The following is an 18,042-nucleotide window of genomic DNA, read 5'->3' as shown; positions in this document are numbered from 1 at the left end:
AGCCGGATGGACCAGATCAGAGAGACGAGGGGTTGTTCGGGCCAGAGCGGCCTGGGAAGACCCGCTGGGAGGATGAGGGGGCGGGGGCCGAGCGGCCGCTGTGGGAGGAAAGATGGAGAGGAGGCGAGAAGTCGCGGAGACGCTGGTCAGAGCGGCCCTGGGAGGACTGCGGAGCACCCAACCCCACCCCTCCACAGAGGGCCACTTCCGGAAACTTCCCCGCCCATTTGTTCCCAGACGCGTGCGCAGCAGTGATCGCCTTGGCCTGCGAAGAGAGAATTACACATGCGCAGTGCTGAAACCGCGACCCAGCCTCGGGGTACAGGTGGTTGAGGAAAGTTTGTGCCACTGGAGGGCGCCTCTAGCTCTGACTGGAGAAGGAACGGTAAAAATAGAGGAGCCGCGCAGTAGGAGAGTTCTGTTAGATGCTTCAGATATTCAGTGCTCCCAGATTCGGGGCCCGTATCAAGGCCAGGTTATTCAGGCCCTCCTAAAGTGCCATTTCACGGGTGGACACACTGAGGCCCAGACCCTGGAATGGTTCATGCTCCGCCCCGCCTCTGAGAACCATCAAGATGTAAAGAGTCCATCTTATAGATAAAAACTCAACGAATCCGCTTTATTTTGGCAAGAAGGGAAAAAGTCTTTTTGCCGGGGACCTAAGGGAGGGCCCCCGGATGGAGACAGGGGTGGGCAGAGTTCGGGTCCGAGGTCACAGAGATCCAAGGGAAGGTTTCAGAGTCGAGACCAGATTCACAATATCCGTCCCAGGAGCAATGGCTGGGGGTCGCGGAGTCCTGGAGAGTCACGGGCAGGGTCCCGGCGATCGTCACTGGTGTTCCGGGGTCCGGCGGGATCAGAGGTCTCGGAGGGGGCCAGGGGGCCGTAGGTCTCGAAACAGCGGGAGCCCAGAATCCGGCGCCGCTCGGGGCAGGGGCTGAGGGAGGGGACGGGGAGAGCGGCTCCCGCGGGACCGTTTGGCACAAAAGTCGGGGGAAGGGGCGGGGAGGAGCGGGACAGTACGCACCCCTACCTGGGCGCGCGGGGTGGGGAGGGTCGGGAAGGCCTGGGATGGCAGAGCCCTGGGGCCGGGATAGAGCGGGGATCCGGAGCCCGGCTGGGGCCCGGCACGCGGACCATGGGGTGGGGGTGGGCAAGGGTGCTCAGACCGGGGGTGCGGTGCCCCCGGCCCTGTGCATGCTGAAGTATTCGGTGAAGCCGGTGTGCGGCGCCGCCGTCTGGGGCACGAGCGGCTGGTAGGGCGGCGTCGGGCCATCCCAGCTCGGGTCTGCCGCCTTGGGGAACCGAGCGGGAAGGGGCGGGGAGGCCGCGCCCGGCTCGGCCATGGTCACCACGCGGCCCCTCGGGGCCACCGCCGCCGCCACCGCCGTCTCCTCCACCTGCTTCCCGGCCTGGGAGGGGGGTCAGGGTCAGAGGCCGTCCAGGACCCACGGGGGGCAGATGCGGCCCCGAAGTCCCGACCCCCTCCCCGCAAAGGAGCCCCCCCCCTCCCGAGGTGCGGGCGCAAGTGTCAATCAGGGAAGGAGCGGGTGACCGGGCGCCTGGGCAGTGGGGCCAGGTACTCAAGGGGCGGCGTCGGAGCACGCGGGGCGAACTCCGGCGGCGGCGGGAGAGTTGGGGGAGAGCCGCGGAAGGCCGGTGGCGGGGGCACGGCGCGTGGCGTCTGCGGGGGCGTGCGCAACAGCGCCAGGACCCAGTCGGGCAAGGTGGGCGCGGGCGCCGGGGTGCGATCGCGGCGCGGTGTTGGGGCTCGGGGCGTGCGAAAGGCTGGGGGTGGGCTGAGGCGTCTGGGAGAGGGGGGCGGCGGCGGGGCCGGGAGCGGGGTCAGGTACTCCAGGGGCGGCGCCAGCAGCTCCTCGTGCGCCGGGAGCGCGGGGCTTACGGAGGAGGCGGGCGGGGGGATGGAGAAGAGCTCCGTGAAGTTGGGCACCGAGTCGCTGATGAACGTCACGTTCCCATAGACGTGCTGCGGAAAGGCCTTGTCGGTGGATTGGCTCCCTCCGGGCCCCGGGGCCCCGGCTGAGGCGATCTGCGACGTGCGCACGTGGTACGGGAAGTTCTTGTTGGCCGCAGATGGGCGGGTCATGATCTGGGGCGAGAGGCCAAGTGCTGGTTGGAGAAACACTGTCCAGGCCTCAGGCCGGCTCCGTATACATGGGGTCCTAAGGATTTCCCCTCACTTGACATCCCACAGGATTCCCTGCGGCCCCTCAGCCTGGATTAGGCACCTACTCTGGGCTTGCACCTTCTTCCTCCATCCACCGCCCTGTGATGCTTCCTCCATCGGGGCCCTGATCACTGATTTATTGCTGGTCAGTTAAGTGTCAGCGTCCTTCACTGTGCGGTATGACAGCCACTGGCTGTATGGAGCTATTTACGTTTAAATTAATTAAAAGGAAACAACGAATATTTTTGTCTTCACACTAGCTACATTTAAGTGCTTAGTAACCACATGTGGATAGTAGCTACTGCATTGAACAGCACAGAGTACAGAATATTTTCATAATCAGAAAGATCAATTGGGACAATACCAGGTAGATTCTAGAATGCTAGCACCATGAAGGCAGGAATTTGTTCAGTTCCCTGCTGAATCCCCAATACCTTCTAGAACAGTACCGGGCTCATAAGCGCTCAGTAAATATTGGTTGGATGTAGAGATGTGTCTAGTCTAGTAGGTCACGAGGGCAGGGACTGGGTGTGACTCTAGCACTGCACATGGGAGCCCAGTATGACTTCCCAACCCCCCCCCCCAAGGCTGTGCTCAGTAAGGACAAGGAATGCGGGAGGTGGACCTGTGCTCAACTGAGCATTTTTTAGGAAAAAAACTGGCTGAAGGTGAAATATAGCTAAAAGGGCGCTGCATTTCCATGTTCATTGTCCCACAGCTCATTGAGTATGGGATCTGGGGCACATTGATAAAACTACCTGATCCTCGCTGGGGAAAAGGGACTGCAGTGCCTACTTGGAAAGATGAGGAGACGGCAGAAACGCAAACCCCTGATGCAGAGCTCAGCAAGTGATGGTTCCCAGCATTTCCCTTTCTGTCCCTTTCTGACTTCCTGCAGAGTTTCCAGAAGGGCTGTGCTGGGAAGGTGAATCTTTAACTTAAGTCAGACTGTGGGTTGGAAGATGGGAGACGGGGCCTGTGACTGAGTACATTCCCCACCCAGAGCACATTATGGACACCTGGGGTCAGGCAGGCTCCAGGGCCCTCATCAATGTCTGTATTCCTGTCTGGCTCCCCCTGCTGGAGAAGGATTGGGCTCAAAGTCCCTGCCCTAATACCAAAGGCCATGGAGCCCTCTCAGGTCACCTCCCCTGTTTGGGCCTTAGTTCCTTCCCCTTTCTGTAGAGTGGATTCCACAACCATTACCCATCCTGTCCTGAGGCTGGTCTGACAATTAAACAAGATGTATGAACATAAAGACACATGAACTGTCTCCCAGAAGGCCAGATAGGATATAAACCAGGGCAAAGAAGAGGTTTGGTGCTGATATCTTCTTGATATCACTCAGATCTAGGCCCCTGGGACCCCAGCCTGGCCCACCCTACCTGCTTCTTCCTGAACAATGGCCTATAATGGCAGATGGGAGAAGGTGACAGGGAAGGGAGGAGTAGTGACGAAGGGGTTTGGGAAAGGCAGGATACAGAAGGGAAATGTGAGAGTCTGGGGACACAGGTCCGGAATGGGAATGGGAGGGGGTCAAAGAAAGAGGGTGGGGTTGTTGGAGTTGTTGGGCGCCCGACTGGCTCAGTTGGTACAGCATGTAGCTTCTTCATCACAGGGTCATGAGTTCAAGCCTCATGTTGAGTGTAGAGTTTATTTAAGAAAAAAACACGGGACAGGGGGGTGGATAGGGTTGGGGAAGAGGCCAGATGGGAGCAAGGAATAGAAGAGGGTGGACTTTGGGGGGATCACAGGAGAGCAGCCTGCAGGAACCCAGCAGACTCTCAATGTCTGTTGGGTGACTAAAGGGATGAAATGAAGGATGGAGAGCTAAGAACAGAAGGTTCAGTCTCACGCAACCTCCGCCCATTAGGCTCCCACCCGGACCTGGATGCCCTTCCTCACCAGGAACACGCCATGGGCATACAAATGGATCCCCAGCTGGATTCCATTGACAATCTTCTCCCGGGCCCACTTGGGGATCCCAAAGTTGGCGATCAGGGCCATCACAGGAACTGCAAAGAACCTGAAGTGGAGGCACTGGGTCAGCAGAGACACTGCCCCTGCCCTCGTCCCCACCCCAGGGCCCCAGCTCCCCTGCCACACACACACACACATAGGGCCCAGGTGGGTCCCAAACTGGAGAAAAGCCAGTGTGACCTTCAGAAGCCAGCGGTTAAAAGGGGGCAGGAATCCCACTGGCCTGGGAGATTCTGGAAGGCAAAGACTAGGTTGAATTTAACTCAGTTCCACCCCGCCCCAAATCCCCAGTGCCTTAGAGGAAACAGATGTTTGGTGAATGAATTAACAAAGGAGCATAACAATTAAGGACTCACTGTGTATCACATATATAAATTCATTAAGTCTCACAATGATGCTATGAGGCAAGTACAATTTTCATTCCCATTAAACAGGTAAGGAAACTGAGGCCAACAGAACTTCCTTGATTTGCGTGAGGTCCCACAGCTTACAAGCTTTAGAACTGGGACCTGAACACAGGCAGTCAGGCTTAGAATCTGCCTACTGTACTGCTATGTCATGTTGAATGATAGAAAATCACAACTAGCTTTTATTGAACACTTAACTATGTGCCAGATACAAGGCCCTTACATATTGCCTGACGCATGCTCAAGAAAATGCTTTCTTTATGAGTAGGCAACCTGAAGCTCTTTTTTTTTTTTCTTAATTTGGGAAAGTGATTTTTTTCCAGGTCACAAAATGAGTCAGTGGCAGACTCTGGGACAGCTGCCTCACTGAACAGGGCCTGAGAAATGGACAGCGGTTTCCAGGAAGCCCCAGGACCAGGAGACAGGGACGGGTTGAGGGCCCAGCATGTCTCACCAGAGGGTGTAGGCAGCAAAGAAGGGCACATAGAAGGGCTGCTTCTCCGGGAAGTGGCGCAAGGAGATGAACACGGCGTAGGAGAACCACACGTAAGCTGCCACCTGCAGCCCAATGAGCCCATAGCCTGCCGGCGACTCATACGTGTATAGTACCTGGCCCGGGTCAAAGAACTGGACCCAAAGAAGAGGGTTCATCATAGCCCTGACCCCCTGCCCTCCTACACAGGGACCCCCAGACCCCACCCCTAGGCACTCAGGGGGCAGAGGTACTTGGTCAGGACAGAAGCAGCAGGAGAGCACAAAATGGAAACAGAAGCACATAGAGGAAGAGAATACATTAGCTACCAGGGGCCCAACAAGGGGTGAGGCACCTGCCATGCGTGAGAGTTTCATTTGCATCAACTCAGTGAGTCAGGTTTTATTATCACCCCACTTCACAGAGGGGGAAACTGAGGCTAAGAGGGACACATTTGGGCCAAAGTCAAAGCCAAGGTGATATAAAGTTTTAGAGGAGCCCCCCAGGGATAGGTAAGATCTTCCTACTTTTCCAGAAGAGGAAACAGGTTTAGAGGGGGCAAGAATCATCCAAGGTCAGCTAGCTGGGGAGTGGGAGAGCCAGTGTGCGGGACTCCTGAACTCTCAGGCATGACATTGAGCATAAATGTGGCAGACAGTGAGAGACGGAGGGAGGAGGAAGAAGGCTCCACAGAGATGGTGAAGAGGGGAGGCAGGCACTCAGAGAGACAGATGGGCAGGCAGAAATCGCAGAGTGGGAGAGAGCGAGCCAGCAAGAGTGCGATGTGGGGAAGGGCTGGCAGACCAGTGGAGGAGGTGGCCAAAAGTCTTGGGTGGGGTGTGTGGTGGGGAGGCAAGGCCTGGGCAGTGGCGGGAGGCACTCACCTCAGCCTCATAGATGAGCAGCACCACGTGGGTAAGGGTGTACAGGGTCATGTAGACAGACAACTTCACGGAACCCGAATGGCTGATGCGGCCCCTGGCGGCCGGCCATGAGGGGAGACAGCAGGGGTGGGGGCTGTCAGGGAGAAGCGAGCAGCCACCCCCCAGATCCACCCGTGTGCCCTGTTCCCTAGCCCAGCCACACCTCCCCCCAGCACTCCCTCCCGCCCCAGCCTGGGCACCGTGTCACCGTGAATCCCTTCCCCAGAAGGATGAGCATCAGCAGGAAGATGAGGAAGCTGGAGGAGAAGAGCAGCTTGGCTGGGAGGAGGGAGGAGAGGGTGTGTCAGACACAGGGCTCAGAGAGAGCCCGGGCACCCTTCCCCAGCCCACTTCATTCTCACCCAAGATCTTCAGACTCTCATTGCCAATGCCATCGGTGGCATACTGGCCCCAGTAGATGCAGAAAAACAGGAGGCTCAGGACTGAGGGGAGAATGGGCAGAGGGAGGAAAGAACAAAAACTGGCATTGGGGCATCGCTGTTCCCTAGTTCTATGATCTAGACGGGCAGAATCCCTCCTTCGTCCCCATCAGGATTCTAGACCATTCCTTCCCACTGATGTCCTAGGAGACTCTGGAGTCCAGGGCCCAGCCCCTTGTCACCAGGACCCAGATGTTCAGGCCCATAGCCACCTCCTCCTCCAGATCCAGGAGTCCAGGGCCCCAGCCCTCTCCTCCCTCAGACCCAGGGGTCCAAGCCCCCAAACCCTCTTCCTTCAGACCTAGGAGTCCAGGCCCCAGCCCCTCTTCCCTCAAACCCAGGATCCAGGCCCCCAGTCCCTCCTCTCTCAGACCCAGGTATCTGGACCCTAGGTCCCTCCTCTGACAGCACTCAAAGCTGGGCTACTCTAAACCTCACCCTCCACTCCGGCTGCCGCCATGAACATTTTATAAGTTGTATGGAGCAACTGACGACCCTTCAGCAAATCTAGAAAAGGTAGGGGAAGGGGGTTCACAGACAGGAAAGGAGAGTAGCCCACCTCCCCCAACCCTTCCCCCCCCATAACTCCCAACCTCCCACCACTCCCACCAAGTGCTGGACTCACATCCAAAGTAACAGGAGAGGAAGAAGATGAGGATGAAGATGAGAAGGAAAGTCACATCTGTCTCCAGGATCCCTGCCGATTTGGTAGAAGGAGGAAAGGGTTCAGTCAGACTGGGTGTCAGCAGGCACCCCACTCTAGAGTCCCACAAAGATCCTGGCTTCCTGGTCCCCATATGCTCACCAAACTCATCGGCCGAGAAATGCCGTGTCCAGAAGGACTTGCCATTGGTGAGGACCATCTCATACTCCAGCTGCAGCCCATCTCCCTGTGGAGAGTGTGGAGGCCTGAGCAGGTAGGGGGGCCTGGGCAGCCAGGGGGCCAACAGCAAGTCAAGGAGGAGGCGGCCCAGGTGGCCATCCCGGCCCCTTACCCCACACTTGCTGAGTGCGATGTACCACCACCTTTCGCGCACGGAGCGGAAGCTTCGGCCGCTGGAGCAGCTCAGGTAACGGGTTCCCTCCTCTGACACTACCTGAGGAAGGGAAAGAAGGGTGAAGCCTCTCTGTGCAGCCCCCAAGCCCTCGGCCTTCAGCACCTGCCCACTCCCCCAGACTGGGCCTATACCTGACAGCCTGACCAGGCGTACTGAGTGGTGAGGTTGATGACCTGGTTGTTCTCGGGCCTGATCACAGACTCCTTGGCCAGGCAGTCCTGGAGAAGGCAAGGACATGGTCACCTCCTAACCAGCCTCAACCTTCCCTCCTCCCCCCCCATATGCCCTCACGGCCTTCACCTTGTCCCCTGCCTTGTACACAGCTGGCCACTGGGATGGGTCATCGAAATAGAGGAGGATGTTCTGACAGCACTTGGCCTGCAGACCCAGAGATTTACAAGTTTGGGGGAGTCCGGGGAGCTGGGATGGACCTTGCCTTGGGAGACAGAGGGAGTCTCCAGCCTCAGCAAGGAGACTAGTCAGGGAAGGCTCACCTCAGGGTATCGGAAGCGGAAGTCCAGTCGGCCGTAATCCGAAAGAAAGCAAAATCTTGTCAGGAAGAGCCAGTCCTGGAAAAGGGGCCCAGTCCTGCTGAGTCCTCTGAGAACTCTCCTTCACTCCACGGGCCCCCAACTTTCCTTCCCTACCCTTGGGTACCTGATTTCCCAAGAAGCATTAACGGGACCAGGTTACCTCCCAAATTCTTCTGTGATCCCTTTGCCTTTTGTGTCCAGGATTCTTGCCTCAGGTGCCTCCCCACCCCAAGTTATTTTGTCCCCTCAAAACACTTCTCCTATTTTCCCAGTGCCCTGAGAAAGACCCTGGGGGGCAAGATACCCACCCCAGCCACGTTCAGTCCCAGACACCATCTGACTGCCATCCCCCCCTCCGGGAGTTATGCACACACATGTCCCCCCCCTCACGGGGGTCCCAGAGACCATCTTGTCCTGGGGAATATTCCAAACGGCCCTCTCCAGACCCTGAGCAGAAGTGTGAACTCAAGGCTCTCCGCCGAGTGAAAAGTGCTGTCCCTTCAGCACCACCTCGGCGTTCCCCCCCCACCCCAAACTCTGACTCTCCCAACCCGTCCCTCCTCCCCGCCCAGCTCTGACCTCAATGTCCCTCCTATAACCCCTAAGTCTCTTCTCGACCCCACAGCCCCTCTCAGCCTCATCACTGACCCAGTCCTCCCCCCCCCCCCCCAACACCAGCCCCATTCCCCCGGGGGCTCCCAGGGACTGCCGGGGACGGGCGGCAGGGGGCGGACGGCACCCTCCTCCCTCCCTTCCCTCCAGTCCCCGGGGGCCCGGCGGATGGCATGGGAGGGCCCAGCGCGCTCACCTCCTTGGAACTGAGGTTGCCCCGCACGTACTTGGCCCGGGCGCGGGGGGGCAATGGCAGCAGCAGGAGCAGCAGCGGCGGCAGCAGGCGGCGCATAGCGGGCGCGCGCGGGGGCTCCATTCCGCCCGCTACGGGCCCCGGCACCGGCCCCAGCTCCGCTCCGGCTCCCGCTCCGCTCCGCTCCGGGCCGGCGACGGCGGCGAGAGCGCGCGGACCGGCCAGCGCGCGCCCCCGATTAAAGGGGCCGCCGGGCGCCACGCTCCCCGCCCCCTACGCCGGGGTGCCCTGGTCTGGCGCCTTCTCAATCGGTGTTAGAGAGGGCGCTCCTTTCCTAGCCTCTCAACCCCGCCCCAGCCTCCCCTCTGGGAGTGTCCCTGACACCTCTGGCTCCCCGTGTCCTACACTGAACTCCCATTCCCCCAAGCCCTTCCTCCTCCTCTAGACTGCCATCTTGGGATGACCCCCAACCCACAGACCCCAACTCTGTCCTGACCTCCCCCGAATTTAGTCCCCAAACGCCTCTTTGCTCATCCCCGCTGGCATGACAGCCATCCCCATCTGTGTCCTCCCAAGATCCCATGGGCTCCGTGAAGTGCCCAAAGAGACATAAGAGGCGGGAGAGGGCAAACCACTTGTTCTGGGTCACAAAAGACAGAGATGGCACAACCCTGGGCCACAACCACTACACTCCATTGCCTGACCCTGTCCAGTCACAGCTCATCAGGGTGTGAAACCTGCTCACTGCCTCTCAGAAGAGGTGGTGTTGTGAGAAGCCCAGAGAGGACTGAAATCAACTGCCTGAGTTCAAAACCCAACATTGCCACTTTCTCATTAGACCTCAGCCAAGTCCTGTAATCTCCCAGTTCAGTCTCCTACCAGCTGGTTCCAACCTTATGGTTTCCCAGTGGGCAATGGGATCCCTGGAAAGGCTTTACAGAGTAGCATCCAAGTCCCTCAGCTTCCTTTTCCTGATCAGATTCCAGCAAACATTTCTAGCTTCGTTCCTCCCCCTCCTCTGCAAAAAATGTGCTGCTCCTCAAAATATCATTTTATGAAACTTTCTAAGCCAGGGGCCAGGCAGGAAACATAAGGGCATGAAACACTTCGGTGTAAGCCCCATGAACAGGCGGCCTCGGCTCCTCGGTTTGAGCCAGTTGTTGCCAGAAGGGATAGTAGATCTGCTGCCAGAGCTTTTCTTTCTTTTTTTCCTTTTTTTTTTTTTTTTTTTACCCCAGTGAAGCCAGAAATGTGTTGGGCTTTTTTGGTTTTGCTTTTGTTTTAAAGCAAACTGGTTTGTAATAGTAGGCAATTAATTAAAAAATGTAAAATGTATCTTGGGCCAAAGTAAAAAGTCTGGGGGGCAGGTTCAGGCCTCTTCTCCCTCTCCTGTCATGATCCTGCAAACACAGTCCCTGTGCCTGCCGGACCAGGAGCCCATCAACAGCAGGGCCTGGACGTGACTCACTCTAGGTCCCAGGACAGCCTAGGAATATGGACTACATGCACATACTGTCCCACAGAACAGCGTTCCTAGTATTGCCTGAAATGTTCTTTTCCTCCACTACTAGTAAGTTTTTACTCATCTTAAGACTTGTAAAGGTCTAGGTCTGCTCCCTTCTGAACAATTCCCTCATCACCGGGGCAGAATCATCACTCCTTCCTTACACTCCTGGCATACAGTTGGCTTCGCTGGGTGAATGTGTGGAACTGACTAAAGCCCCAGGTTTCCCCAGCTCTCTGGCCCCTCAAACCCTAGGAAGGTGATAAGTGATGGCATCTTCCCCTCCATCTTGGACCCAGAACTCAGAGCAAAGCAAAACTGCTATCCTTGGTCAGCTACTCACTGAAAATCAAGAGGACCATGTAGAAGGTACTTTATTAAGATGATTAGGAGTACCCCTGGCCCAGCCTCAGCCCCATCAGTACAGTCTCATGGGTGGAAAGGACCAGGCCTCTGGGCTGCTCTGGGCCACTACCCAGGAGAGGCTGGGCAGTGGGGCAGGAGGGCTGGGGCTCCAGTCCAGGGCAGAGGTTCCAGGCAACAAGGGTGATGGTGGCTGAAGCAGGGGTTGTTGCGGCCCGACCCCCCAGGGCCGGGGAGGGGGCGGTGTGGCTACGAGCCAGATGCTTTTCAGCAGGTCAAAGGCTGTTGGGGGGCCCCAGGCTGCCCCGGATGGTGAAGGCAACAAGGGCAAGGGTGGTGGCCAGGGACCTTTCGGCGGTGCCAGGCTCACCCTGTGCACCATGGGAGTGCTGGAGGTGTGAGAAATAGCAAAGGTAAGCTCCTTTGTCCTCCGTTGCCTCCTCTGCCTCCCCTCCCTTAGGGCCTGCTCAGGGCTGCTGATCCAGGAGGGTGTCATCCTTTGGCTTTCAGGGCCTCCAAGCTTGGTCCCTGGCACAAAGGGAAAAAGCATGGGGGATAGCTGAGCTAGAGCAGACAGGGGAAGGGGAATACAGGGAGCAGGAGGTAGGCTCACCTGGTAAGGATGGCCGGAAGTCATGGAGCACCAGGGTGAGGTCAGGCACACAGCCATGGCAGGACTGTAAGGTGCCCACGATGGCATCCCTGGCTTCTTGCACTAGGTTCCTCCTGGGGAAGGCCTGTGGCAGAATCAGCTGGCACTGCAGCTCCTCCAGCAGCTGTCCCAAGCCAGGGATCTCTGGGGGACTGGGTGGGCCTGGGCCCGAGCCTCTAGGAACCTGGTTCTCCTTGCCCCTTGACTGCAGGGCCGGTTCTTGGGCCCGGCTTGGGCTTGGGGAGGGTTTGGTGGGGAATGAAGGGGTGCCTGGCTCCAGGGATTCACAGCTAAGCAGCCGTGCCACGTCCAGAGATTTCACTTCATGGTTGAAGAGACCCCGGTGCTCCCGGCTCAGCCGGCCCTGGGTTATGACCACAAGCTTGGGAGCGGTAGGGGCCACAGAGAGATCCTGACTGGCCACAGGAGGATCCTGACGGGTCAATGGCCGGCGGTTGCCCATCAGGGCCTCATTGCGCTGCCGCCTGGTCTTCCGACGGCGCACACGACCAGGTTTCTCAGGCCGCTGGAAAGGCTGGGGGGCTGGCCCCCGGGGGTCCATTGTGTCCTGGAAGAAAAAGCTAGGATGGTCATCGGTATACAGGTAATCAGGAACTAAAAGTGAATGGTGAGAAGAAGAGATGGTTTGGGGTGAGGTGGAAATACTACTTACAGAGATGAGATGGGAGTAAGGTAGTGGGGAGGGAGCGACTGGCAAAGGTTTGGTCAGGGAAGGAGTCAGAGAGGTCGGGTGGGGTCAAGGGAGTCGCGGTGAATGGGAAGATCCTTGGCTATGGATGTCAGGGAATAGAGAGGGTTACAGAGTGCCGGGACATAACGAAATAGCTAAAAGATGGGGGGGTGGGGATGGGATCATGAGACCACAGGTATCTGCTGAACCAGTAAGGGATTGTGGACAGAGGAAAAATCCAAGGATAGAGAAGGTACTGGAGAATGCAGAAAGAGATGGCAGAGGGAGAAAGGCAGAAGAGATAAATAGCAGAAAAGAAGCTGAGAGGCTGAGAAGACATGGGGAAAGCAGAAAGGGCAACGGCGGAGCTACCAGGACATGGGGCCTAGTCACAGGGCCAGCGAGGTGGCCTAGGGTAGGAGACGAGGCAAGGGTGGGCAGTTGAGGTTAGGGAGGGAGGGTACGGTTGGTGGGGGCAGGGCGTGGAGCATCTCACCTTCTCCTGGACCAACGAACCCTGCCCCCCACCTACTCCACGTGGCTGTGGGGTGCAGTGGCTTCTTTTCCGCGGTAACCCTAGCTCACGACGTACTGGGGTCTCTTCGGAGCCTCACGCTGGGCCGCCTGTGTACAACACGCATGCGTGTGCCCTCCCACTCCCTCTGGCTTCCTGCTCCCAGGACTTCCGGCTCCTGCCAGGCACGAGGCACCGGTGCCGGTTATAGTCCCACCCATTCCAGCCTTACTGTCAGAAACATCTCTCATTTGTCCTTAGACACCTCCCATCCACCAATTGGCTGTGAGGCCCACTGGGGCCCACCCCCTTCCTGAGTGCTGATTGGTTTAGATGTCTATTAGCGGACTTTCTCTCTGGAAAGTGCGATGAGGCGAGGCAGAAGGGGAAAAGGGGGCATCGTAGTCTTTATGTGCAGCCGGTCACCAGGTAGTCACGGAATTCTTCCCCAATCTTTGTGGAGTCATTCAGAACTTGGATCTGCAGTTAGACTACCCAGCTTCAAATGCCCAAGCTGGCATGTTTGAGTTGTGTGACATGGAAAACTGTGTAACTGCCGAGACCCTCAGTGTCCTAATTTGTAAAATGGAGTTGGGAGGAGTACCTCCTTCTTCATGTGGTGGCTGTATGAAATGAGCGAATATACCTAACTTGAAACAGTTCTCGATTTGAATGAAATGAATGCCTCAAAGCTGTTTATTGCTAAGCTTTGCTTCCAGAAGCCCTTCTCTACCTTTCCAATTCATCTATCTACACTTGCTCCCTCAGACTTTTTTTTTTTTTTTTTTTTTTTTTAAAGATGTATTTATCATGGGGCATCTGGGTGGCTCAGTTGGTTGAGTGTCTGCCTTCGGCTCAGGTCATGATCTCAGGGTCCTGGAATTGAGATCCACATTGGGCTCCCTGCTCAGTGGAGAGCTTGCTTGTCCCTCTCCCTCTGCCCTTACCCCAGCTCATGCTCTCAAATTAATTAATTAATTAATCTTTTTTTTTTAAGTTGTATTTATCTACTTAAGAGAGAGGGAGCTTGAACAACGGGAGGGGCAGAAGGAGAGGGAGAGAGAATCCTCAAGCAGGCTCCCTGCTGAGCGCAGAGCAGGATGCTCAGGACCCTGATATCATGACCTGAACTGAAATCAAGAGTTGGCAGCCACCCAGGTGCCACCCCCGCCCCCCCACACACCCCCAAGCCTTTAAAATCAAGCTATGGCCAAAGTATTTCCCATGCCCTAATAAGCCTTATTACCCATGTAATACTGCTTACCCAGTCTTCTTGACTTTTCAAGGCCTAACTCAAATACAACTAGGAAACCTCTCACCCTCAGAGTCCTTCTCTTCCTCCTCCTCCTTCTCTACTTCTCTTAATCACAACCTTGATCCTTCTCCCAGCTGTGTGTCATCTCTCTTCCCCAAAACACTGGGACGAGGCCAGGATCTGACCCATTTATTTAATATTCATTCAAGTTCTTGGTACTATGAGTCAGACCCTGTTCAGGCTAGTGGATGGAGGCAAAACATTAACATGGTAAATAGGACTATCTCAGTATCAACCTACCTAGAAAGAATCAACAAATGGAAAGGTTCCATCTGGGAGTAGAGCTACAGGAATATAACCTGGAAGTTTAGGGGGGTTGGGGACCCCCCCCAACCTGGTCCCTGAGAACAGGAAGAGCTGGGAAGACTTGAGATTAATATGGGGTGTGGGGGGGGGCGGCTTTAGGTGGCTTTGGCTATGGATGTAGGTTTCAGAGCCCAGACACACCTGTGGGTTTAGGGAGGGGAACCGAGGCCACGAATCTGCAAGATGAGCTGGGCGGGAGGGGCGCCAGGCTGGACCTGGGCCTTGTGGCATCTCTAGTTTCCTTTCTCTTTCTGCAGCTTCTGCTACCCTCTTTGCAGCACCTGTGGTGTATGTAATGCAAAGATACATAGTTTAGATTTTATGCCACAAAACTGGTGCTTTTGAGAGGGGGTCTGGGATGGGGCCACGAACATATAAGCTCACTAAAACCGTGGTGGTGCCTTAGCCTTACAAGTGAGGCTCTGTTTTTCACATTTTGCCATCTTCCTTTTTTCTCCCCACATCAGAGAAAATGGGAGCGTCCCCTCCTAGCCAGGTGCGTACGAGTCACTCCCTCAAGGGATCCAGGAATGGACTCGTCCACTCACTCCCCTCCCCCCACCACCACGTGAATGAGACACACAGAGCTGTGATCTCTCACACACACACACAGCTGGTGGTGATCTCTCTCTCTTTCTCTCTCACACACAGCTGGTGATCCCTTCCGCACATTTCTCGCCCTATAGCAAACGGTTTCTCCCCTCAAGGAAAGAGTCTAGATTCCACCACCCCCCCCCCCCCGCCAATTCTCGGCCTTTCAGGTAGCTCGCCCCTCCCCCTGACGCAGGTGTGGTGGTTTCTCCCTTCCCCCACGGGTGCTGCCTGGTCTCGCCACTGTCCCCAGGCGCCCGGGTGCTCTAGCGGCCGCCGCCCGAGAAAGAGTGGCCTGGGCGGGAAGCGCTGGACGAGTCCACTGCACGGCCGCCGCGGGGGAAGCATGGGCTCCCGATTCTACCTCCCCTTCTAAGTGAAGGTTTCCGCTCCTGCAGAGGAGGCGGCGCCCGGGATCCGCCGTTGTCCTCGCTGGACTGCGGGCGTCGGGACCGTCCATTGTTGCCGGGAAGGGAGGGGTGGGCGTGGCAGAGCTCCTCGGCCAACTCTCCCGGGTCGGCTCCGCTCGCCCATCCTGCAGGAGCTGCGGCGCCAAGATGAGCGGAGAGGAGAACCCAGCCAGCAAGCCCACGCCGGTGCAGGACGTTCAGGGCGACGGACGCTGGATGTCCCTGGTGAGCGACCCGGCCCGCGTACTCAGGAGTCCGGGAGGGGCCTCGGGAGAGCAGCTGTTTGGCGCCGCTCTCTGTACGTGATTAGGAAACCGGGCAATCCGGGTGGTGCTGCCTAAGGAAGTGGAGCGAGGCGGGCCCAGAAGCGCGCGTGTCACTGACTCTCCCTTGTACCTCCCCATAGCACCATCGGTTCGTGGCCGACAGCAAAGATAAGGAACCCGAAGTCGTCTTTATCGGGGACTCGTTGGTCCAGCTAATGCACCAGTGCGAGGTGAGACTCGTCCCGGTCCCTCTGCCCCACCCCGGCCTGTGCGCTCACAGACACACCTGGATCAGAGGCGGGGCCAGAAGGAGTATGAGGTACCCAAAATAGCCTCAGGCAGCATCCCACACCCAAAATCTTGTTGTAAGGTGCAACATTGTACCGACAAGGAACTGTGTCAGTTGGAGGCTTTCTTGCAAGATTGCCTGAGGTGAGACTCTATTGTTTGCTTAAGAGAGTGCACAGCCCTAATGGATATTCACAAAGAATGGTTATCCTCAAAGCCCTAGTGTTTCTGCGAAATGAAAGTCGACTGGAATAGCTCTCCACAAAGGGGGCTCAGTTGTGTTACCTTTCCACTAAGTGAGGTCAAACTGTAATGGTTTTCATCGGCTGTAAGGCTAGTAGTTCAGTGCATGACTCAAGCTGAATGGGTTTCCATAAAGCGAGTCTTGCTTCTATGAGTCTCCAGGAAAGGGAGACTAGACTAAGTTTGCATCAGGTGAGGTTTTGACCAAACTGCTTCCATAAGGCAGGGCCGGCTCTTCCTTGCTGAATGAAATTTGGTGCACACTCGGACAGAGGGCGGTGGTCTCTGCTGCTGTCGCCCCTGTGCCCACACCACTTCTTGCCCACAGATCTGGCGGGAACTCTTTTCTCCTCTGCACGCACTGAACTTTGGCATTGGCAGTGATAGCACGCAACATGTGCTTTGGCGGCTGGAGAATGGGGAGCTGGAACACATCCGACCTAAGGTGAGCAGAGCTTGGGTGGGCAGCGAAAGCCCCCTATAAGCCTCCCCCTTTACCTCTGCTTCCTGCCTCTCTTTCCACAGATTGTGGTGGTCTGGGTGGGTACCAACAACCATGGGCACACAGCAGAGCAAGTGACTGGTGGCATCAAGGCCATTGTGGAACTGGTGAACCAGCGGCAGCCCCAGGCCCGCGTCGTGGTGCTGGTGAGAGGTTGGGGGGGGCTGGTGTCAGGGAAGAGAGAATGGCAGTGGCCCGGGACGCCCTCAGGTGCAACCGAAGCTGGTTCTGGGGAGCAGGGCGGCAGAGCAGTGACTTTCATGCAGAAGCTCACATCAAAGCTTGCTAGAGACCCAGCAGCTGCAGTTAAGGTCACGTTCAGGGACCAGTTAGCCTCTTTTGTTCAAGAAACTGCTGAAGGTTCTGGGGGTGTTGCCAAACCGAAAACAATTAGCCAGAAGTTGTCAGACATTCCCAGGGCAAATCCAGGCTCCATCACTTCTAGCCGAACCTTTCCTCCTCAGAAAGAGGGACTGACCCTTTGCCACGCTGTTGATATTTTTAGGATTGATACTTGGAAAAGATACAAACACCCAAAAGGTTCTTGCTGAATTGGGGTCTCAGACGCAATATTGGGAATCATCCCGCCAATCCCCCACTTTCCCGTCACTAGTGTATTGCACAGCTGGGGACTCCGTGGTGAGGGTGAACTGTTTGGCCCAGAGCACAGATGCCAGTAGGATGTCTCCTTACGACTCTTGGTGCCCTTCCTCAGGGCCTGCTTCCGAGGGGCCAGCACCCTAACCCACTTCGTGAGAAAAACCGACGGGTGAACGAGCTGGTCCGAGCAGCACTGGCTGGCCACCCACGGGCCCACTTCCTGGATGCCGACCCCGGCTTTGTGCACTCAGACGGTACCATAAGTCACCATGACATGTACGATTACCTGCACCTGAGCCGCCTGGGCTACACACCTGTCTGTCGATCCCTGCACTCCCTGCTTCTGCGTCTGCTGGCCCAAGACCAGGGCCAGGGGGTTCCCCTGCCAGAGGCCGCACCCTAAGCATTCTCCCTCCCCGATATTAAATTTTCGTTCCTTAGTCTCCCGTTTCTTGCTTTATGGGACAGCCTTTCTAGGTCCCTCCACCTCGACCTCTGTGACCCTGGAGCTCCGGAGGGTGTTCTGTTTCCGCCCAAAGCAGGGATCGGCGGATCCATCCAGGCCCTCTGGTTCTTGTGGAATCTGGCAGGTTTCTACCACCAGCAACACTAAACGCAGGCCCCACCCATCAGTAACACACTGGGTGAAGTCAGTTTGCCCACTCTACCCTATACGGTCAAGGTTAAGTAAGAATTCTGGAAACCTAGTGACCCAGCAAAGCCCAGCCAAAGCTGTCCTCCCCTCTTTACAGCAGATCTCCCCCAGGCTGGAACTTCTGATGCTCTGGTCTTAGCTTAGATGCCACTTCCTGCAGAAGTTTTCTGACCTCCCCCATCGCAGGTATCCCTCCCTCCACAAAGGGCATGGGCATTCATCTCTCCAGGGAGGCACAGTCCACAGGCTGGACCTGCAGGGTATAGCCCCAGAGAGGCTCCTGCTGCCTGGCTGCAGTGCTGGCTCGGGCCATGTGGGGGCAGCAAGAGGCACTGA

At 56.9% G+C, this 18,042-nt stretch overlaps 3 protein-coding genes across 3 annotated transcripts; 1 reads left to right on the top strand and 2 right to left on the bottom strand.

Moving 5' to 3' along the window:
• Positions 1–239: 239 nt before the first annotated feature.
• On the top strand, positions 240–17,493 carry LOC111139500 (platelet activating factor acetylhydrolase 1b catalytic subunit 3). Its single transcript, XM_022491781.1, has 6 exons — positions 240–303; positions 15,284–15,377; positions 15,559–15,648; positions 16,278–16,394; positions 16,475–16,597; positions 17,167–17,493. The coding sequence occupies exons 2-6, from the start codon at positions 15,300–15,302 to the stop codon at positions 17,452–17,454; spliced, it is 696 nt and encodes a 231-aa protein (XP_022347489.1). The 5' UTR covers positions 240–303; positions 15,284–15,299; the 3' UTR covers positions 17,455–17,493.
• On the bottom strand, positions 698–8,929 carry LOC111139498 (transmembrane protein 145). The gene is made up of 15 exons (XM_022491779.1): positions 8,810–8,929; positions 7,963–8,037; positions 7,769–7,846; positions 7,600–7,686; positions 7,448–7,507; positions 7,216–7,300; positions 7,036–7,107; positions 6,849–6,917; positions 6,333–6,413; positions 6,171–6,249; positions 5,932–6,025; positions 5,030–5,202; positions 4,094–4,214; positions 1,904–2,110; positions 698–937 (listed from the first exon to the last, which is right to left on the bottom strand). Exons 1-15 carry the CDS (start codon positions 8,927–8,929, stop codon positions 857–859), a joined length of 1,482 nt encoding a protein of 493 aa, XP_022347487.1. The 3' UTR covers positions 698–856.
• Positions 10,721–11,955, bottom strand: LOC111139499 (proline rich 19). The gene is made up of 2 exons (XM_022491780.1): positions 11,287–11,955; positions 10,721–11,201 (listed from the first exon to the last, which is right to left on the bottom strand). The coding sequence occupies exons 1-2, from the start codon at positions 11,885–11,887 to the stop codon at positions 10,729–10,731; spliced, it is 1,074 nt and encodes a 357-aa protein (XP_022347488.1). The 5' UTR covers positions 11,888–11,955; the 3' UTR covers positions 10,721–10,728.
• Positions 17,494–18,042: the final 549 nt, after the last annotated feature.

This window comes from Enhydra lutris, unplaced genomic scaffold, assembly GCF_002288905.1.
Source record: "Enhydra lutris kenyoni isolate GAN:26980312 unplaced genomic scaffold, ASM228890v2 scaffoldscaffold110, whole genome shotgun sequence".
Lineage (NCBI taxonomy): Eukaryota > Metazoa > Chordata > Mammalia > Carnivora > Mustelidae > Enhydra > Enhydra lutris.
The sequence above is the reverse complement of the archived record's forward strand: the minus strand, read 5'-3'. Positions and strand labels throughout refer to the sequence as shown.